The 23414-nt window shown below is 38.0% G+C and overlaps 1 protein-coding gene and 1 long non-coding RNA gene across 6 annotated transcripts in view; both read right to left on the reverse strand.

Annotated features, from left to right (window-relative positions):
- Positions 1-7710: 7710 nt before the first annotated feature.
- Positions 7711-10434, reverse strand: LOC111821206 (uncharacterized). The gene is made up of 2 exons (XR_002824660.1): positions 10392-10434; positions 7711-9340 (listed from the first exon to the last, which is right to left on the reverse strand). It is a non-coding gene; the product is annotated as an uncharacterized LOC111821206 (long non-coding RNA).
- A 1107-nt stretch (positions 10435-11541) lies between these two features.
- The window catches only part of ABCB7 (ATP binding cassette subfamily B member 7), a 133018-nt gene continuing 121145 nt past the window's right edge, over positions 11542-23414 (reverse strand). For 4 of the 5 annotated variants that reach the window (XM_004380166.3, XM_012556601.2, XM_023734696.1 and 1 more), the window contains 2 exons: positions 20547-20654; positions 11542-17586 (listed from right to left, as the gene is read on the reverse strand). In XM_004380166.3, the coding sequence (XP_004380223.1) occupies positions 17371-17586; positions 20547-20654 (324 nt within the window). In that variant the 3' untranslated portion in view covers positions 11542-17370. The remainder of the gene's footprint in view (positions 17587-20546; positions 20655-23414) is intronic. The other variant, XR_002824659.1, reaches the window with a different exon arrangement.

Here is a 23414-nt window from a genome sequence, read left to right on the forward strand (position 1 = left end):
ACTGTTGGTAGAATTATGGACGTCAAAGGCAAGTTTGGTGAGGGCTCAGAAAGAAGTGAGGAGCACTACAGAGAAAGTATCATCTTAGAGAATACATTTAGCGCTATCAACAGAATATTGCTAGATGTGTGGACATTAAATGTGCTTCTGGTGGAGACTTTAAAAGAAAGAGATGAGCATGTGATTGGACAATGGAGAAAGGGAGATGCTTTTTATGGAGTAGCAAAGAACATGTCTGAATTATGTTTGGTGGAAGGTAGAACTTGTAAGTGATGAACTTGGATATTTGGCTGAGGAGATTTCTAAGCAAGATCTTAAAGGGATCACATTTCTCCTTGCCACTTATAGTAAAATGCGGGAGGAAAGAGATGGACTTAAAATGAACTGTGCAAAATGAAACCAGAACTTAAAGATTTGGAAAATTCTGTTAGAGAAACTAAGGACACATGCTCTAAAACTCTCACCAAGGACTTGGTGACTCAATCTTTTGTTAAAGATATTTAGCCTGTGACTGATGGATCCATCTAACTACAAACCCATCATCTTAGCCTGAAGGGGACAGAGACAGGACGAAAGGAAGGAAAGCTGTCTGCCTCCTGGAATTCTACAGGCAGGAAACAGGCCAGAGGAGATACATCTCTTGCCTCCCAAGAATAGGACTATGTCTGAAGCAGCTTGCTCAGCAGAATTGTTGGAACACTGGAAGCAGGGCTGCCTCAGTTTCAAAGGGTGGAGCCACTCAGCCCCTAGGTTTCAAAGGGTGGAGCCAAGGTCTCCTAGGTTTCAAAGAGTCAGATCTCCATCAATTCAGTTCTGGAGTGTGGGGCTGCTATTTAGGTGGGCCAAGAGAATGGAGACGCTGCCCAAAGCTGAGGGGGAAGAGTCGCCATGCCCAAGGGGGCATATGAATGGAGACTACTGGGGCTTGTGTCGCCACTCAGATGGACTAGAACAGGGCCATGCAAAGGTGAGGGAGCGAGGTGTCCATACCAGTGGGCCTGGAAGGTGGGGCCTCTGCCCAAGGCTAAGGGGCCCACAGCCAGAACCTGGAGAGCATGGGCAGAGTCTGGAGGGCAGGGCCTTTGCCCAGATGGCCTCAGAGAACAGAAGATTATTTTCAAGCCTTGAGAGCTAATGAAATTTATTCTGCTGGGTTTTGGACTTGTTTGGTGCCCTTTATCCCTTCTTTCCCTCCAATTTCTCTCATTTGTAATGGAAATGTCTACCTTGTGCCTGTTCCATCACTGTACATTGGAAGCAGATAATTTGTATTCTAGATTTCACACGTTCACAGAAAAGGAATTTTGCCCCAGGATGGAATACTCCTAAAGTCTCACCGGTGTTTGATTTATATGAATCAGAAGATGGTATTTTGGACCTGGAGTTGGACTTCTGGGATGGTGTAATGGGGTGAATGTGTTTTGTATGTGAGGACATGAATTTTGGGGGCAAAAGGGTGTAATGTTATGAACTGTGTCCCCCAAAATACGTGTAGTGACATCTTGACCCCTATACCTGTGGTAATAATCCCCTTTGAAATGGGTTTTCTTTCTTATTTCAATGAGGCATTATTAGTGTAGGGAGTGTTTTATCCATTCCCTTTGAGTCAATTTCGACTCATAGTGATCCTACCAAAAAAAAAAAAAAAAAAAAAACCACTACGCTACCAGGATTTCCAAACAGGAGTGTCTTAAGTCAATCTCTTTAGAGATTAAAAAAAAAGAGCAGATTGAGTAAGCAACCAAGAAAACAGAGATACGGGAAGATAGATGCCATGCCACATATCTCCAAGAAACTAAGAAACAGAAGCTGAAAAGAGACAAAGACATTCCCCCAGATCCAGCAGAGAACATTTTCCCCCAGAGCTGTAACCCTAAATTAGGACTTATAGTCCCCTAACCACCACTCGTCTATCAGTTTGTTGTACTGTGGTGGCTTGCATGTTGCTGTGATGCTGGAAGCTATGCCACTGGTATTTCAAATTCCAGCAGGGTCGTTCAGGGTGGACAGGTTTCAGCGGAGCTTCCAGACTAAGACAAACTAGGAAGAACGACCTGACATGTACTTCTGAAAAACTGGCCAGTGAAAACCTTATGAATAGCAGTGGAACACTGTCTGATATAGTGCCGGAAGATGAACTCCTCAGATTGGAAGTCACTCAAAATACGACTGGGGAAGAGCTGCCTCCTCAAAGTAGAGCCGACCCTAATGACGTGGTTGGAGTCAAGCTTTTGGGACCTTCATTTGCTGATGTGTCACAAATCAAAATGAGAAGAAACAGCCACAAACATCCAATAGTCGGAATGTGGAATGTACAAAGTGTGAATCTAGGAAAATTGGTTGCGGAATGATATCAAGGACATCACATACAAAGAAAGGGGTCATTAAAAAGACAGGAAAGAAAGAAAAGACCCAAAATGGATGTTAGAAGACACTCTGAAACTTGCTCTTGAATGTAGAGTATCTAAAGCGAATGGAAGAAATGATGAAGTAAAAGAGCTGAACAGATTTCAAAGGGCAGCTTGAAAAGAAAAAGTATTATAATTAAATGTGCAAAGACCTGGAGTTAGAAAACAAAAGGGAAGCACACACTCAGCATTTCTCAAGCTGAAAGAACTGAAGAAAAAATTCAAGCCTCCAGCTGCAATATTGAAGGATTCTACAGGGAAAATATTGAAGGTGCAGAAATCATCAATAGAAGATGGAAGGAATACAGTCACTGTACCAAAAAGAATTGGTTGACATTCAACCATTTCAGGAGGTAGCATGTGATCAAGAACCAATGGTACTGAAGGAGTCCAAGCTGTACTGAAGGCATTGGTGAAAAACAGGGCTCTAGAGATTGATGGAGAACCAATTGAGACGTTTCAACAAACGGATGCCACAAATATGGATATCTTCAAGTCAGTTATTCCAAGAAATCTGTAAGAAAGCTATCTGGCTAAGCGACTTGAAGAGATCCATATTTGTGGCCATTCCAAAGAAAGGTGATTCAACAGAATGTGGAAATTATCAAACAATATCACACACAAGTAAAATTTTGCTGAAGATCATTCAAAAACGGTTGCAGCAGTACCTCGACAGGGAACTCCCAGAAATTCAAGCTGGATTTAGAATAGGATGTGGAATGAGGAATATCAGATGGAAATTGGCTGAAAGCAGAGAATACCAGAAAGATGTGTACCTGCGTTTTACTGACTATGCAAAGGCATTTGACTGTGAGCATCATAACAAATTATGGATAACATTGCAAAGAATGGGAATTCCAGAACACTTAATTGTGCTCATAAGGAACCTGTATATAGACCAAGAGATAGTCGTTCTAACAGAACAAGTGGATACTGCGTGGTTTAAAATCAGGAAAGGTGTGCGTCAGGGTTGTATCCTTTAGCCATACTTATTCAATCTGTATACTGAGCAAATAATCCGAAAAGCTGGATTATATGAAGAACGTGGCATTAGAATTGCAGGAAGACTCATTAACAATCTGCGATACGCACATGACACAATTTTGCTTGCTGAAAGTGAAGAGGACTTGAAGTACTTACTGATGAAGATCAAAGACTACAGCCTTCTGTATGGATTGCACCTCAACATAAAGAAAACAAAAATCCTCACAAGTGGACCAATAAGCAACATCATGATAAATGCAGAAAATGTTGTCAAGGATTTCATCTTACTTGGATCCACAATCAACCCCCGTAGAAGCAGCAAAAAAATCAAACGATGTATTTCGTTTGGCAAATCTGCTACAAAAGACCTCTTTAAAGTATTCAAAAGCAAAGATGTCACTTTGAGGACTAAGGTGTGCCTGACCCAAACCATGGTATTTTCAACTGCCTCATATGCATGTGAAAGCTGGACAATAAATAAAGAAGACTGAAGAACAACTGACACCTTTGCATTATGGTGTTGGTGAAGAATATTGAATATACCATGGACTGCCAGAAAATCGAACAAATCTGTCTTGGAAGTACAGCCAAAATGCTCCTTAGAAGCAAGGATAGTGAGACTTCATCTCACTTACTTTGGACTTGTAATCAGAAGGGACCAGTCCCTGGAAAAGGACTTCTTGCTTCATAAGGTAGAGGGTCAGCGAAAAAAGAGGAAGACCCTTAAGGAGATGGACTGACACAGTGGCTTTAACAATGGACTCAAGCATAACAAAGACTGTGAGGATGGCACAGGACCAGGCAGTGTTTTGTTCCGTTGTAGACAGGGTCGCTATGAGTCGGAATCCACTTGACGGCACCTAACAGCAGCCTCCTAAACTGTGAGAAAATAAATTTGTTAAAGCCACCCACGTGTGGTATTTCTGTTATAGCAGCACTAGACAACTGAGACACTTGGTTATATTTATTGTTAGCTATTTTACTCTTTTAGCTGCGATTGTAAATGAAACTGTTTCCTTAATTTCCTTTTCTGATTTCTCATTGCTGACGTATAAAAACCCAATTTTTATGTGTTGACCTTGTATCATGCCACTTTGCTGAATTCATTTATTAGCTCTAGTAGTTTTCTTGTTGATTCTTGGGGATCTTCTATACATAGCATAATGTCATCTGCAAAAAGGGATAGTTTTACTTCTTTCTTAGCAATTTGGATACTTTTATTTCTTTTTCTCCCCTAATTACTCTGGCTATAACTTTCAGCACAACATTGAATAGCAGTGGTTAGAGCAGGCACTGAACCAAGAGTGGTCTTCTTCTTGATCTTAAGGGGAAAGCACTCAGTTTTTCTCCATTGAGTATGATGTTAGCTGTAGGTTTATCATAAATGCCCTTTATCAGACTGAGAAATTTCCTCTCTTCCTTTTTTTTTGTAATATTATGAAAGTGTGTTGGAATTTTTCAAATGCCTTTTCTGAGATGATTATGTGGTTCATTTCCTTTGTTCTATTAATGTGGTGTATATCACAGATTTTCTAATGTTGAAGCACCCCTTCATTTCTGGAACAAATCTCACTTGATCATGGTTAATAATCCTTTCAGTATGCTTTTAAATTTGGTCTGCTAACATTAAGGATTTTTACATCTATTATCATCAAGGGATACTGGTCTGCAGTTTTATTTTCCGGTGGTGTCTTTGTCTGCATTTGTCATCACAGTAGTGCTCACCTCAGAGAATGAGTAAGTGTGCCTTCCTCTTCTCTTTGGGGGTGGGGTGGGAGAATTTTAAGAAGGATTGGGATCATTTCTTCCATAACTGTTTGAAGAATTCCCCAGTGAATTCACCAGGTCTGGAACTTTTCTTGGGAGATTTTCATTATTGATTCAATCTCTTCACTTGTTATGTGTTTGATGAGATGTACTTATTCTTGAGTCAATATACAAAGTTTTATGTTTCTAGGAATTTGTCCATTTATATCTAGGTTATTTTCATGGCATACAAGTTTTCTTAGTATTCTCTTCTGAACCTTTTTATATCTGTAGGGTCGGCTGTAATGTTCCCATTTTGTATATTTGCGTCTTTTTTTTTTGTCAGTTTATCTAGAGGTTTGTCCATTTTATTGATCTTTTTCCAAAACCAAATTCTGGTTTCATTGATGCTATTGTTTTTCTGTGCTTCATTTCATTTCTCTCTGCTCTGATCTTTGCTACTGCCTTCCCTGTTGCTTTGGGTTTTCTTTGCTTTGTTCTTGTTCAAGTTGTAAAGTTAGGTTATTGATTTTCTCTTCTTTTTTAATGTAGGCATTTACAGCTACAAATTTTCCTCTGAGCACTGCTTTTTCTGTCTCACTGCTACTTTGTGGTTTCATTTTCATTCTACTCTTATTTTCTGATTTCTTCCTTGACTCACTGGTTTTAATATTGTGTTATTAATTTTCATGTATTTGTGTACTGTCCAGTTTTGTTATTAATTTCCAATTTCAATCCTTTCTGGTTGGAGCAGATACTTTGTATAATTTTAATCTTTAAATTTATTTGGTTTGTGATCTACCATATGTCCTATCCTGGAGAATGATTCATGTGTACTGGAGAATAATGTATATTGTGCTCTTGTTGGGTGGAGTGTACCTATATGTCTGTTAGGTTTAGGTGATTTATAGTTTTGTTCAGGTTCTTTATTTCCTTACTGATCTTCTTTCTAGATGATCTGTCCATTATTGAAGTATCCAACTATTATTGTAGAGCTGACTACTTCACCTTTTGATTCTATCAGTTTGCTTTCCATATTTCAGAGTTACAAAGTTAGGTGCATATATAATTGTCTTCTTGATGAATTGAGCCTTTCATCATGAAACATCATCCTTCTTTGTCTCCTATAACAGATTTTGAGTTAGAGTCTATTTTGTCTGATATTAAAATCATCGCCCCAGCTCTTTTTGATTACCAGTTTCATGGAGTATTTTTTTCCATCCTTTCACTTTCATTCTTTGTGTCCTTGAGTCTAAGATGTGTATCTTGTAGACACTACGTAGTTGGGTCATGCTGTTTTTAATGCATTCTGCCACTATCTGCCTTTTGAGTGGAACATTTAGTCCATTTATGTTCACTGTACTTCCTGGTAAGAAAAAAACTTACTTTTGACGTTTTGTCGTTGGGTTTTTCTTTTTTTTTCCTACCTTTATTGTCCCTTATTTCCTCTAATACTGCCAGATTTTGCAGGGCGTTTTTTTTTTTTTTTGTAGCCTAGCTCCACCGATAAGTAACCAGAGGCACCTCACTCTGCCAGGAAGCCTCCTGCACACAAGCACTCAGCTCTCTCGCTCCGTGGGTCAGCTCCAGCGCCATCTCACACTGGTCTCCTGGTTCTGCTGCTGTTGGTTCTCTGCCACTGTTGCTTCTCTGCTGCTGGTGGTCCTCTGCTGCTGCCACTGCTCTAACCATTCACAGTTTCAAAACTGCTTCCACATTTTAGGTATCTGTTAGAGCCGCATCCCACTCTCTTGGTACTAAATTCTGTCTTAGTCATCTAGTGCTGCTATAACAGAAATACCACAAGTGGATGGCTTTAACAAGAGAAGTTTATTTCCTCACAGTAAAGTAGGCTAAAAGTCCAAATTCAGGGTGTCAGCTCCAGGGAAAGGCTCTCTCTCTGTCGGCCTTCTTCTCATCAGTGTTCCCCCAGAGTAGGAGCTTCTCCGCACAGGGACCCCAGGCTCCTGGCAGTGCTTTCTTGGTGGTATGAGGTACCCGTCTCCGCTCACTTCTCTATCTCAAGAGATTGCCTCAGGATACAATCCAATCTTGTAGATTGAGTCCTGCCTCACCAACAACTGCTGCCCATCCTCCCTCATTAACATCATAGAAGCAGGATTTACAACATATAGGAAAATCACACAACACCAGGAGTCATGGCTCAGCCAAACTGATACACACATTTTTGGGGGGACATAATTCAATCCATGACACCAACTTACCTTTAGGAACATACAAAAATTCTACACCTATATTGGTCCCCCACCCCACCTCCTTTATGTTGTTGCTATCATTACATCTTTATACATCATGTGCCTTGGCGCATTTATGTTTATTTTTCATTCATCACTGTAAAGTATAAAAGACATAACCACTAGAATTACCAAAGAAAAAAGCAAGAACACTTTAAGACTTGCCCTTATATTTGCCGCTGGAAACATTTTTTTCCTATGTATGTCTTCAAGTTATTGTCTAGATTCCTTTCTTCTCCATCTGAAGGACCCCCTTCAGCATCTGTTTAAAGGTAGGTCTAGTGATTCCAAACTCCTTTGAGCTTTTGTTTAGCTGGTATTTTTTTTTTTTTAAATTTCACCCTAGTTCTTCACAGTTTTGCTGCACATAGAAATCTTGGTTGACAGTTTTATTCTTTCAGCACCTTGAACATATCACTCCATTACCTTCTGGCTTCCAAGTTTTCTTAGGAGAAATCTTATTAAAGTTTCTTTGTATAGAACTATTCATTTTTCTGTAGCTACTTGCAGAATTCTGTCTTCAGTTCTAGAAAGCATGATTAAAATGTGTCTCAGTGTGGATTTCTCAGTTTATCTTACTTGGGAGTACGTTGAGCTTCTTGGATTTATAGGTTTATGTCTTTCACCATATTTGGAAAGTTTTCTGTCATTTTTTCAAATATTCTTTGTCCTTCTTTCTCTTGTCCTCTTCTGGGATTCTCATCATGTATATGCTGGTTTGGTTGATACTATCTCAATAATTCCATTAAACTGTGCTCAGGAGTGTTGTGTCTTCTTACTAGTTGCTCTTCAGCTTATATAATTTTGATGCCTTATCCTCTAGTTAAAGAGTCTTTCTTCTGCCTGCTCAAATCTGTTGTTCAATTCTTTCAATGAGCTTCTCATTTCAGTCATCTTTTAGTTACAGTGTTTATTTTTCTACAGTCTATATCTTTACTTAAATTCTCATTTTATTCGTGCACTATTTTCCTTTCTTCCTTTAGTTCCTTGTGTTTTCTCTTAGCTCTTTGAGCTTCATTAATATTGTTGTATAATCTCCCAATCTGTTCATTATTTGGAGTTCTATAAATGAGAATTGTCTCCCACCGTCCTGTTCACTTGGATGGGCCATTGTTTTCAGTTTATGTGCTGTGATTTTTTGTTGAGGCTGGGATATTACGATTTTACAAGGTGTTAGCTATCTCAATTCTCTCAAGTATTCAGTAGAATTTACATTGCTACTTTCTGCAACTCCTAGGTGGCAGAGCATTCAAATTTACTTACCATTCCCTCTCCCTGTTTTAAGAAGTCCAGACCAAGGTTTCCATCTTTCAACACTCCCAAGAACAAAGAACACACGCTAATCAATCCTTCCTCCAGGGGCACAGCATTTTTTCTTTGGTTACTGCTCCCTCCCCTTCTTCCCCTGCTCTGTGTGGATTGTTTCTGTGACCACATTTTCAGTCATTTAGTAGCTCCAAAACTGGTCAAAAATAGCCCACATCAAATGAACCACCTGTAGGCTCAGATGCAGCATTCTTTCATTGTTTGCCACTCCTTTCCCCACTCTGTGAGGGCCCACTTATCTCAGAGCCAGATATTAGGACCGTTCCCATGTTCAGGTGAGCCGTGGGTTGACTGAATGCAGCAAGTGTCTTTCGGTTGCACTGAGAAGGGGTGGGTTGGTCAGGAGAGTGGGCTCCACCAGTGCTGTCTGTGCGCCACTACACGGCTATCTGTAAGTCTGCAGTTCCAGGAGGGGGAGGGGGAGGGGCAGGAAGTGGACAAAGCACTTTTCCTATCATATGGTACTCACTGTTGACTTCAATGCATCTGCAGCTCCATGTCCTCTGCCCACCAATTCGAAGTCCCTCAGGGCCAAGTACAAATCTCTCCTTGTGTTTCTTGGTGTACATGTGTGGAGGCTCAGGAACTTACACCTATTCACGTCATCTTTCCAGAATTCTCCTTTAATGATTTTTTAAGTATATTTTTTAGAATTATTTTCTTAGTGGTTGTTCTACAGGTTATAATGTACATCCTAACTGATCAGAATTTACTTCGTATTTATACTGATTAGGTACAGTGAAATATAGAAACTTTACTGCTATATAGCTTCATTCAGTCTTCCCTTTTTTTGTACCATTATTGTTACACAAAGGAGCCCGGGTTGCTCAATGGTTAAGCACTCAGCTTCTAACGAAAAGGTCAGACGTTGTTATGGATTGAATTGCGTCTCCAAAACGTGTCATACTGACTAGAGAGAATCATGATTCCAGTATTGTGTGACCACTATTTTTTCATTTAATGTGATTTTTCCTATGTGTTGTAAATCCTAACTCTACGAAGTTAATGAAGCAAGATCAGAGGTAGTTATGTTAATGATGCAGGACTCAATTTACAAGATTAGGTATCTTGAGTCAATCTCTTTTGAAATATAAAAAGAGAGAGGTGAGCAGAGAGACAGGGGGACCTCATTACCACCAAGCAAGAAGAGCCAGGAGTGCACATCATTTGGACCCAGGGTCCCTGCGCTGAAAAGCTCCTAGACCAGGGAAAGACAGATGACAAAAACCTTCTTCCAGGACCAGCAGAGAGAGAAAGCCTTCCCCTGGAGCTGGCACCCTTAATTTGGAATTCTAGCCTCCTAAACTGTGAGACAATAAATTGCTGTTTGTTTAAGCCATTCATTTGTGGTATTTCTGTTACAGCAGCACTACATAACTAAGACAGCGGTTCAAACCCACCAGTGGCTCTGCAGGAGAAATGAATGATCTGCTACTATAAAGATTACAGCCTAGGAAACCCTATGGGGCAGTTTTACTCTGTCCTATAGGGTTGCTATGAGTCGGAATCAATTCGATGGCACACAATAACAACATTGTCACACATATCTGTAAAAAGCCCAACAATACATTGTTGTTGTAATGATTATTTTATATAATCTTATGTAGTTTTAAAAAGCTGAGAGAAGAGAATGTATATATTCAGAGTTTGTGATATTAACTTTGTTATTTACCATTTCTGGTTTTCTTCATTTGTTCTTGTGGATTCAGGATATCATCTGGTGTCATTTCATTACTCCAAGTCAACTTTGTGTCCTCCTCCAACAAAAGAATAATATAATTTTATGCAGATGCTTTTAAAGTAATTTAAAAGAAAAAAGAAGAAACATGCAATCATACTGTTTTCTTTAACTACCTATGATTGCCTTTATTGGTGTTGATTTTTTGAGTGGATTTGAATTACTGTTTGCTGTCACTTGCTTTTTGTCTGAAGGATTTTCTTTGTATTTCTTGTAATGCAGGTCTGCCAGCAACGAATTTTATTTTTATTAGGAATGACTATCACACCTTCATTTTTGAAAGATAGTTTTCCTGGATATAATATTCCTGGTTGACAGTTTTTTACTTTCAGCAATGTGAATATGTAGTCCCTCTCTAGTCTTCACTGCTCCTGATGAGACTTCAGCTGTTAATCATATTGGGGTTTCCTTGTATGCAATGAGTCATTTTTCTCCTGCTGCTTTCAAGATTTTTTCCTTATCTTTAGCTTTCAACACTTTGACTACGACATGTCCGAGTGCTGAGTGTGAATCTCTTTGTGTTTATTTCACTTGGAATTTGTTGAGCTTCTTTTATTTGTAGATAGTTTTTCATCAAATATAGAAGTTTTGGCCACTTATTTGAATATTTTTTTTTTCTGTCACTTTCTTCTCTCTTCTGATACTTCCATTATGCACTGGTGTACTTAATGTTGTCCTACAGTTCCCGGAGGTTCTATTTTTCACCATTCTTTTTCCTCTGTGCTCTTCAGATTGTATCATCTCTATTTTCTTTCTTCAAGTTCACTGATTCTTTCTTCTGGTAGCTCAAATCTGCTATTGAGCTCCTCAGTGAAAATTTCATTTCAGTTATTGTACTTTTCAACTCCAGAGTTTCCATTTGATTCTTTATAATTTCTCTCTTTATTGATATTCTTTGATGAGGCACTGTCATCACATCTTTTAATTCTTTTAGCATGAGTTCCTTTAGTTTTTTAAACAAATTTTAAAGAGATATTTAGAAATTTTTGCTACATTTATCATCTGGGTCCCTTTAAAATCAGTTTCTACTGCCTGCTTTCCTGTCTATTGTTCACACTTTCCTGTCTCTTTGCATGTCCTGTAATTTTTTTTATTGTAGACTGGATATTTTAGATAAATTTTGTAGCAACTCTGGATACTGATCTTCCTTCCCTCCATAGGAGGTTGTCATTTGGTGGTTTACTTGTTCAGTGACTTAGGTGCACTAATTTTGTGAAGCCTATTTACCCTCCACTGTGCAGCCTTGGATGTTTCTGCTTAGACTCTTTCCCCCTCTTATTTCTATAATTTAGTCTCGCTAGCTAGGGGTTGCCCCTGGGTCAGACTAAGGCATTAAATGGACAGTAAGAGTCTTACTCTTTACCATTGGATGTGTGTGTGCTTACAGGCTGCTATTATAATTGAGAATTTACACTTTTTGCCTCATGTTCAGCTAGGAACTAGTAGCTTAGAGGTTTCCTCTGATTGTTCCCAAGCATGCACAGCCTTGGACATGAACATCGTCTTCCAGACAAACAGGGATAAGTGTGATTTTATTTTTTAGCCTGTTTTTGGGAGTCAACCCTGGTCAGAGTAGCTTATTGTTTAGTGTTTGGCCAGAGGTTGTTTTAAAACCCCTGTGCGAGTGAAGATTTTGCCCTGTGTTGATGGGTCTGTGTATACTAGGAATGCTTTAAAGTCTACCCTATGTCCTCCTCTGATTACTCCTGAATGAGTGCAAAAACCAAAACCAAACCTTTTGCTGTCAATTCTGACCCATAGTGACCCTATGGAACATAGTAAAACTACCCCATAGGGTTTCCAGGGCTGTTAAGTCTTTACAGAAGCAGACTGCCACATCTTTCTCCTGCAAAGCAGCTGGTGGGTTTGAACCACTGACCTTTTGGCTAGCAGCTGAGCACTTTAACCACTGCACCACCAAGGCTCCTCTTGAATGGGTGCAGCCTAGTGCATATGTACAACCTTTTCAACTTCAAAGTTGTCTGTGCTCCCAGGAGAGTTCTTCTTGGCTCCCTCTTTTCCTATTTCTATTAAACTTCTGGCTGCTCTGAGGTTTTGCTTGTACCAGCTCCTCCCAACTGATCTCCATCAAGATCTCCATTGTTTTCGACAATGTCCTTAGTGATAGAGTTCTCCAAGTGCTGTTCCAAATAGTCCCCTCAAACAGACCTGTGGAGTTTTTTGTCTTTATGGACTGTCTTTTCCCCTTTTGCGGAACCCCCGCACCACTGAATTGCAGCTGGGGATAGGGGTACACTTTCTCTGGCAGGGGTCAGGGATGGCTGCCTCTGGTATTCTCAGTTTGTCTCTCCTATGCGAAACTTTTAATCTATGAGCAAGCTGGGGTGGGAGAGACCAAGGCCCCCGTATTCTTGGCCTTCTGCACATTAAGTGATGCTTCCACCCTACAAGTGCTGCCTGAATTGTGTTTAACATGAGGCTGATGGGAGGAAGGGAAACATAGGCAGCCTGCCCCTGCCAGGGTGAAATCATAGCCCCAAACTGGGAGCTAGGGGAAGAGAGAGCCCTTCTCCCCACTCCCCATCGTCTTCATCACACCTGCCCAGAATAAAGTGCCTGGGGCAGATCTTCTTTAACAAATGACCTGGTTTGGGGGAGTATGGGAGCAGGTTGTAGCTTAAATGCCACACTCTTGCTCTTCTTACTAAGATTTAGTAGATTTTTCTTGAATGAATGTTTCCTCATTTGCTGTATGCCCTTAGGACAATTTCCAGAGGCTTTAAATTTTTTTGCTAGAGAGAGGGTCCACTGAGTTCCTTACTCCACCATTCTAGAAGTCCTGCCCTTCAATATTCTTCTGAATGTAACTTCTTAGTGGAAATGTGGTGCAGCATAAAGAGAAATTGACTGGGTGTCAAGAGCCCAGGGTTTTCATCCCAACTTGGCCTCTAGCAAGCTCAATGACTTTACGTCAAGTTCTTTTTCCTCATTTGTAGAATGAAGAAATTGTATTAGGTGACTTCTAAATTCCTTCGAATTTCAAAATCCTAAGATTTTATGAAATATAAATGGAAATGAAATAGAAAGTCATAAATACATCAGTGAAAAACATTCTATGGTAGCTGTGTGAGAACAGGACATATGGAAACTAATCCATTGACTTTTTTTTTAAACAAAAAATGTTCTAACTTGTTTTTAATTAGAATATGCACTTCATTCTCCAACTCTACCTAGCTAATCAAAATGCCACTTCAATGCAGTTTTCAGTCAAGACATTCCTCTTTCCCAAAGGTTTTCTTCCTAATCGTTAGAACTGAGAAGCCAGGGGTAATAGAAACTAGTCTTCCACTGATTGGTCATCAAAAATATGACTGCTTAATGCTAACTGAAAGCACTGTAATTTGCTACCAATTTACCCACATCATGAACTCTGCAAACAATTATTTTCTCTCAAACAATTCCAAGATCTTACCTTCTGCAGAGGGCTGTAAGGATATACTCCCAGAGTGTATATTAATTATCTCTACTTATTCTGAGTACATGAATGATAAAATATCAGTTTTTCCTGTGTATTTCAGAAAAGAGTTGCTTTAATGGGACACTCATTTCTAGTCACAAAGACAATTTGTTTATGCTACAATGATTATCTTTACAGATTACTATAAACAATTAAAACTAAGGTAAAGGGCCTCCTTTGCTGAGTATTTTAACTAGTTTTTAATAAGCTTATCTGATTTAATACTGTCATTTACTACACAATTTACATTCAAAATCTATATACTCAAAGGAGAGAAAGCATCTTTCTCTAATTTAAAAAAAACTGCAATTGCAAACATTTTTAAATGCTGTCAACTACAAATCTACAACAGAACATCTGGGGGTTAATCTACAAGGTAAGAAAATAATGAATATACACTGGCAAAAGTTGCTACTCACTGACATATTCAGCAATTAGGAAGGTAAGATGGGCAGTATGGGCAAAGTGATCCAGGAACAAGGAATCATAAACACTTTTTAAATACCTTGCCTTTAAAGCAAAACATATTAAAACTGCCACTTTCACAAACTAAGCTTTGTCAACATCTAAGAGAAAGACAAGCAAAACTTTATCTTAAGATATATAAAAGGTGCAAATCCCTGCCGAAGAAAAGTAAATGCATTTCTTGAGTTTGTTCGTTCAAATGCTAAGTGAACCTCAGACTTGAGCTGTTCCAGAATTTCCAAATGAGCCCATCTGCTCACCAAGATATTTCTATGTTAAGAACCTTCAGGAAGGCATCTGGCCCTGTTTTAATGGTCCCAAATCACCTTGGTTTTAATTTAATTTTGTAAACTGTGATTCCCTTAGGAAGAAAGTAAATTTTTAATCTTTAAAATAAAGGGATATAAGAAATAAAAGCCAATCAACTTGCTCCATTTTGAGAGTCCATATTCCAAGACTGTAGCTTATTAATTCTTATACATTAAAAAAAATTATTTTGCAACACTGATCTAGAAGTTTATACACCTTATCCTTTCATGTGAATATGTAATACTGTAATGTATAATTAATACACTATAATTAAATGCCCTTTTTCTTGGTATTTCTTCTGAGCGAATAATCCTAGGAAGCTTTTCTTTCATTTTAATCTATTATTTTATTGTACAGAACTGCCTTAATATAATGGGGTTAAGAGAAAAGCTTTTAAAACTTAATTATGACCCTTATAATAACTGAGTTTTTCAGGTAATTTAGTTTTTATTAGTTAAAAATACTACTTAATGACCACAATGACCCAATGGCCTAGGGACCATCTCCAATTAAATGAAAAGAAAATAGCTTCAAATCTCTTAGTGGAGAAACTGCCATCCTAAAACATTCCTACTCTTCCTTGACTAAATGTTCCCAATACCACAGAATCACTTACTTTGAACATTGCTATTCACACTTCAAAATGAATATTACTAATAGTTACTTCACTCCCAGTAGCTTGATTATACAATTAAGATAAATTATTTTCATCAGCATATTCGGAAATATATAGAAGGAATTAACAGAGAAGCAAAATTTCTAACTAGACTTTAACCACATTTCCAGTAATGCAGCTCATTTAATCAAAGGAAGTACCTTTTGTCTCAGAAGAATAATAATGGCTATGGCTTCAGAGTAAGTAGCGTCCAAAAAAACATTTTGCAGTTGATTAAGCACCTCAGTGTTAACTCCAACTTCAAAATCAAGATCCATCCTGTGCCAAATATTATCACATCAAAGACTATGAAATACTGGCTTCTGGTTACTTACCCAGACTTGCTTTTATATCTAACGAAACTGGACATCCAAGTAAGGTAAGTTTAGCTATCCACCCGCCAATTGCAACAATACAAAACAAAACACAAATATATTAGTCTTTTCCATACCAAATTATTATTTAAAACACATTAAAATCACAAATCAATAAAATAAGTACCTTAGGCCCTTTTCTGAGAAAATAAAACCTTATTACATATAGCTATGTAGAAGCCCTGATGACACAATGGTTAAGTGCTCAGCTGCTAGCCAAAAGATTGGCAGTTCGAACCCAACAGCTGCTCCACAGGAGAAAAGACCTGGTAATCTGCTCTTGTAAAGATTACAGCCTAAGAAACCCTATGGGGCAGTTCTACTCTGACCTATAGGGTCGCTATGAGTCAGAATCAACTTGACAACACACAACAACTATGTGGCCATTCATGATACACACAAGTTTTGCAAATTGAATGATTACTACCAAACAAAGCAAATTAAAACTGGAAATGAGGAGATTACTGAGTAAATACATATCAACATTATATTAATTATTTCTAGCAGGTAAAACTTGATTATATTATTTGGGTTCCTCCTTGCTGCTAACATCAAGCTGAAAGGAACTCATTAAAGTACTGAAAAAGGAAGATAAGATCTCATAATCAAGTAATTCTGAAGTATCAACAAAGATTCACAATCCTCTCCTATTTCCCTAAAGGTCTTTATAATTAAGTGAATGTTGCTTTATACACATGCGTGAGCATGTGCACACACACGTATGTATGCACACACCTCCTTCAGTTGTTTCTCTGTATAATTTCAGATAGTGAAAGCAGTGCATTTAATATGGAAATGGAAAATGCCATTAAGTTCCCAAGATTTTTAGATCATTCCCAGTGTAGCAACTGTCAAGTCACCTCAGGGCTTATGAGACTTATAAGAAAACTATACACTTTGGTCAAAAACAAAAGCAATATCTCATTCTGATAGAAAAATAAAATTCCAGTTACTAGATGACAGCTACGGTGCTAGTTAATGATGAAGAATATTCTACATGCCAATACGAGAATTAAAGTTTTTCTGCAAAATGGTACGTAATCACAAAAACTTTTTAAAAATGTAAGCATAGGTATCTATCAAGTAAAACATTTGAATTAAATGCGTGTCTATTTCTGACAAGTTTAGATGTGCTTATGAATTCATTTTCAGATCACTGAAGTATTTCAACTGGGAAGGAGGAGAAACAATAAAACTACACTGTCCTTTTTTTCTTTCTCTCTTTTTTTTAATTTTAAGAAACAGACATTTTCCATTTACATTGTCAGCATAAAGGAGATTTTTAAAAACTATACAAACATTTAGAAACCAATCTGATTCATCCGGTGATGGATATCAAATGGATGTTGGGTGTCAAAAATGGAAATAGGGTAAAATCAAATGCTAACAAAAATTATTCTTTGAGCACAACTGAGACAGTAATAAGAAAATACTTTGGGGATAAATATAGACAACACATTTAATAGATTAGGAAAGATGTAAAACTAAAATCCCTTTCCAAATAAATCTTATCTAAAAGAAGGGTTACAGAAAATGGGAATGTATGATTTTTAAAAATAAAACAATTCTGCTTCAGCGCAAATGTACAGTCAAAAAAAAAAAAAGAAAGAAAGAAAAGTTGTTTCATGTGACTTAGCAGGAACAGTTTCCACAGCCTTTCACACTGTTGACAATTTCTTCTTGTAGTTTCTTCCTTTCCTCCTCTTTGGACATATTTTCTCTCTTTGCATCCCATTTGGGGTTATCATGGTTCTGCACACGACTGCTTTGTGTATGCCACATTTCTGAATAGATACTGCCAGAGTTAGCAAGCAAGCCATGGTGGGTACCACGTTCAGCTACCTTTCCCTAAGAAGTAAAAACAAGATAAACACAGAAAGAGGTCATATAACTAGCACAATAACTGAAAATAATCTCTAAGGATTTTCAAGGATTTGCATTCATTAAAATACCTCTCACAATTCCTCCCCATCCATAGTAGAAGTGGAAAAAAAATTGAGGTAGGAATGCTTTCTCCATTTGTCAAACTACCCAGTCCAGTGAACAAATAGCTATGCAATTCCATACACTGTAACCATTTTATTTAAAGGAAATAAAATTTTAAAGTTTTATTTTTCATTTTGAAGGGCAGAAAGAGAAGGTTAAATGTTTTTAAAGGTGATATTTTCTGTAATCAGCAAATATCGAAATCAAAAGCACTTTTAGTTATATCAACATTTAAAGGATGTAAAAATAATACCCCAAAATCCTCATGTGATCTTTGAAATAAAAAAGATACCTCCATGAAAAGTTACCTTCATCAGTAGCTATTTTGTTAATAAAGACTATTAAAGTTAACACCACGTAGACATGGTACAGACTCTGTTATGGATTAAACTGTCCTCCAAAAAGACATGTTCAAGTCCTAACCCCTATACCTTTGAATGTGATGTTGTTTGGAAACAGGTTTTTTTTTTTTTTTTTTGTGGTTGTTGTTTTCAGTTAAATTAAAAGAGGTCATACTCAAGTAGGGTGGGTCCTAATCCTAATCCCTTCTGAGTAGAATTTTCAGAAGGGGAGAACAGACAGGGAGGAAAAGTCACACAGGGGAAGACAGCATGTGAGGATCTCTCTACAAACCACAAACTGAAAGAGACAAGGAAAGATCTTCCCCTAGGGCCAACAGAGAGAGAGAGAGCATAGCCCTGTCAACATCCTGAATTCAGACTTCTAGTCTCCAAAACTGTGAGACAATAAATTTCTGTTCTTCAAAGCCACTCACTTTGTGGTATTTTGACATGGCAGCCTTAAGAAACTAGGACAGATTCTAAACTGTGATCTACATTTACTTTGCCTCTTAATAGCTACTGTTAAACATGCTGGGAGACAAAAGGAAGTTTGTCACCTTAACCGGTACTCCTGATTATAGAACTTTTACAAATATTTCCTTAAGTAAAATAACTTTGAAATTTGTCTGTGCCCACTTCTGAATAGTTATTTTAAGGCTCCCAATTGGCTGGGCAGTCTAAAAAAGGACTATCTAGCTCTACTATTTGAAATCCTTTGGAACCTTAAGAGTTTAGCCCTCAATCTTTGTATGTATGGGTCACTTCATTGGCACAAAAGTCCCCATGGATTATGTATTTTATACTTTTCTATTTATCAAAACAAACAAACAAATATCTAAAGAAAACCTTATCAAAAACTAATAGAAACTGATTTCCTGGAAGATGGCGACATAAGCAGTTCCACATTCTTACCCTCACCACCACCATGACCACTAAGAAAAACAACCAGAAATCAGTAGTCTCAACTCTGTAAAAACTCTAGAAAACAACTGGAGAGTTGCAGCAACTATGTGAACACTAAATTAAGAAAAAGACAACTTTTAAACAATAGGAAAACCTTTTTTCCCCTCTACTGCCAGCATCCCTCCCTCGTCTTGGATTTGCTGCAGTGGCAGCAGTGGCAGACCACGTACCACACTCTCAGAGAGGGTACATGATCTCTTGCTCTGGAGTAAGCAGAGCACACTCTGCTAGTGGACAATTGTACATGTCTGCTCTGATCTGTCTGAGAGGTGCCTGAAATGACTGAAGCAAGGTAAACTCCTGGTTTGGCCTTCCTTGGAGCTGACATGGGGGAGGAGGGCTTGACAGAGGAGCAGCGAGCAATGCCTGAAGGCTGTGACTGCCCTTAACTGCCAGGGACTGAGCAGTATGCATGGAGCACACAATTAAAATTCTATGGGCTGAAGGAGAAGCCAATATGAGGTTTCTTGCAGAATTTAGTGCTTCACAAACAGTGTGTAAACATGAGAATTGAGAAACCCACATGCATGATCAAGATAAAACACCCACAAACCAAATACCTAAGAAGAACCTATGCTTTCACCCTGGGCTGATCCCTTAGCACAGACCCAAGAGGCAAAACTGGGTGAGGTGTTTTTTGGTTTTTTTTCCTACTCTTCCCCTGCCCCTTTTCCTCTTTCTTCCTGGAGTACAGGGAAATCTCTTTTGAAACAAAAGCAGTGCACAGGCTGGGAAACAAGAGTCCTCAGTGTCCATGCACAACCAGGAGGAAGTCATTACAAAAATAGCTGGGGAGGTAACTGAGCACACAAGACTACTACACATTCTCCATCAATTTAAAAAAAAAATCAAAACTCTGTAGAAGGGGAAAAATCTGAGTCCTCAGAGCTAACAAACTCAGAAGACATAAAACAGGCTGTCCTTTTTCCTTACTTGCCCCGTAAAGAAAAACAATGAAATAAAAATGGCCATGTGTGAAAATGACCAGTTTATTTTATAGTATTTTTTTTTAGACATCAAGGGCATGTATAGGTATTAGAAAAATGAGCATTTAATGCTTTCCTGTTCTAACTTCATGAGCCCTAGTGGTGCAGTGGTTAAAGCATTCAGCTGCTTAATGAAAGGTCAGGAGTTTGAACCCACCAGCTGTTCCTAGGGAGAAAGATGTGGCAGTCTGCTTCAATAAAGTTTTACAGCCTTGGAAACCCTACGGGGCAGTTCTATTCTGTCCTTTAGGGTCACTACGAGTTGGAATCCACTCAATGGCAACAAGTTTTGTTCTAACTTTTGCTTTTAATACTTTAATAAACAATGAGTTAATACAGTTTACTCCTTTTTGGAAATGACATATATTATTTCTTATCAAAAGGGTCTAAAAATGGAATCCTATCAGGATTCAATCTCATCCAAAGAACACAAATTCTGTATATTTCATTAGAAACAATTTTTCAGTTGCCTGTATTTGTAACAATTTACAATGATCTTCAAATAATAAACATTAAAGTTAAAATCTCTTACCTGGTCCAGGACAATGATTTCATCTGCATCAACCACTGTTGACAATCTATGTGCTATGAAAATAGAAGTTCTGTGTTTGACTACATCCTTCATGGCACCAAGAATGGTCTGCAAGTTTGACAGGAAGGGTAGGGGGGATAAAAAAAGTATATGTAAATTAAAATAATCATACATTTTCTAAATGAACATATAAAATGTCAATTAACCTTTTACTATGTAACTTTACACCAGTACCAAATATTTGACCCATTCTCATAATCTAGTAATAATTACTAAAAATAAGAGGAGAAAATCAAGTAAAAAGAGAAGGCAAATATGAACATATTGTCATGGAAAAAATTTATCTTTAAGATAGGCAACATTTCTCTAAATCACAAAGTCTGGAGGAGGGGAGATATTTGATATACTTAAAAACAAAAAAACAACAAACAGGAAATCCAGAACTATCAGGAGCATAGCTAGATATGATGTTGATCTGATTAATAAGAACAAAAATAAAATGAAGAGTGACTCCTGCGATGGGACACAGAGAAATTCAAGATCATTAGAAGAAAGATATGGAGACTCAAGAGCATAGGAAAATTTCCTTTTCATTAGTCCAAACTTAGAGGACAGAAGCGGAGACAAAGACAATTGTGTATTTTTAACTTGAGAAAACCACTTTTTCAAAAGCAATTTTACTTTCTAATGCATTCTAGAAAATGCATTTTTGTTTACTGCCTGTAAAGTATAAAAGAGTTGTACATATATTCAGCTATACTTAGAAACCTGGATCTAAGTACAGCTGTTGTTAGTTGCCATTGAGTTGATTCTGACTCATTGTGACCCCATGTGTTACAGAGTAGAACTGCTCCATAGGATTTTCTTGGCTGTAATCTTAATGCAAGCAAATTGCCAGGCCTATCTTCTGCGGTACTGCTGGGTGGGTTCAAACCCCCAACCTTTAGGTTAGCAGTCCAGTGCAAACTGTTTGCGTCACCTAGGGACCTGTCTAAGTACAGCCAGCGAGATGTAAATAGCAGTGTGGGGGTTGGGGATACACTAAATGACTTCCTATAGATATTTTTGAACACTGCATTTATTAAAGATATAAAATTACGGAGAGTAGGTGGTTATCCAAGAAAAGAAGATCTTATATTTTACTAGGGCAGACTGATAATTAATGGCAGCGCCAACCCTTAGAAAAACTATGATGTTTGTGTGGCCTATTCTTTCTTAACCATAAGAACTTAAACTCTGACATTCTACTGAGTATTCTGGACCTTTCAAAAAAGTCCATTAAAACTTAACAAATCTTCTGGTGACTCACTCCCTTGGGGGGTTCTCTGCTAGCTCTCCAATGGGTTATGCTGAGATAATGAAGCTATATGACTCAAGGAGTCCTGGTGGCATAATGGCTAAGTGCTCGGCTGCTAACTGAAAGGTTGGCGGTTCGAAACCACCCAGCAGCTCCACAAGAGAAAGACCTGGTGATCTGCTCCCATAAAGATTACAGCCGAGAATTTATACAAAGCCAACAGCCAACATCACCCTAAATGGAGAGAGATTGAAAGCATTCCCCTTGAGAATGGGAACCAGACAAGGATGCCCTCTATTACCACTCTTATTCAACTTTGTGCTGGAGGTCCTAGCCAGAGCAATTAGGCTAGAAAAAGAAATAAAGGGCATCCAAATTGGTAGCGAAGAAGTCAAAGTATCTCTGTTTGCACATGATATGATCTTATACACAGAAAACCCCAAAGAATCCACAAGAAAACTACTGAAACTAATAGAATATTTCAGCAAAGTTTCACAGGATACAAGATAAACATACAAAAATCAGTTGGATTCCTTTACATCAACAAAGAGAACCTCAAAGAGGAAATTACCAAATCAATACCATTTACAATAGCCCCCAAGAAGATAAAATACTTAGGAATAAATCTAACCAGAGACGTAAAAGATCTATACAGGGAAAACTACAAGACACTACTGTAAGAAACTAAAAGAGACATGCATAAGTGGAAAAACATATCTTGCTCATGGATAGTTAGATTCAACATAGTGAAAATGTCAATTCTACCCAAAGCAATCTACAGATACAATGCAATCCCGATCCAAATTCCACCAGCATTTTTTAAAGAGATGGAGAAACAAATCACCAACTTCATATGGAAAGGGAAGAGGCCCCGAATAAATAGAGCATTACTCAAGAAGAAGAACAAAGTGGGAGGCCTCACACTACCTGATTTTAGAAGCTATTATATTGCCGCGGTAGTCAAAACAGCCTGGTACTGGTACAGCAACAGATACATAGACCAATGGAACAGAGTTGAGAATCCAGACGTAAACTCATCCACGAATGAGCAGTTGATATTTGACAAAGGCTCAAAGTCCATTAATTGGGAAAAAGACAGTCTCTTTAACAAATGGTGCTGGCATAACTAGATACCCATCTGCAAAAAACTGAAACAAGACCCATACCTCACACCATGCACAAAAACTAACTCAAGATGGATCAGACTTAAATATAAAATCAAAAACGATAAAGATCATGGAAGAAAAAATAGAGAGAACACTAGGAGCTCTAATACATGGCATAAACACAATAAGAACTATAAGTAACAATGCACAAGCACCAGAAGACAGACTAGATAAACAGGATCTCCTAAAAATCAAACACTTATGCTCATGAAGAGACTTCACCAAAAGAGTAAAAAGACAACCTACAGACTGGGAAAAAATTTTTGGCTATGACAAATCCGATCAGCGTCTAATCTCTAAAATCTACAAGATACTGCAAAACCTCAACAACAAAAAGTCAAATAACCTAATTCAAAAATGGGCAAAAGATATAAACAGGCACTTTGCCAAAGAAGATATTCAGGC

The sequence above is a fragment of the Trichechus manatus genome, unplaced genomic scaffold (genome assembly GCF_000243295.1).
Source record: "Trichechus manatus latirostris isolate Lorelei unplaced genomic scaffold, TriManLat1.0 scaffold00070, whole genome shotgun sequence".
NCBI classification, from domain to species: Eukaryota; Metazoa; Chordata; class Mammalia; order Sirenia; family Trichechidae; genus Trichechus; species Trichechus manatus.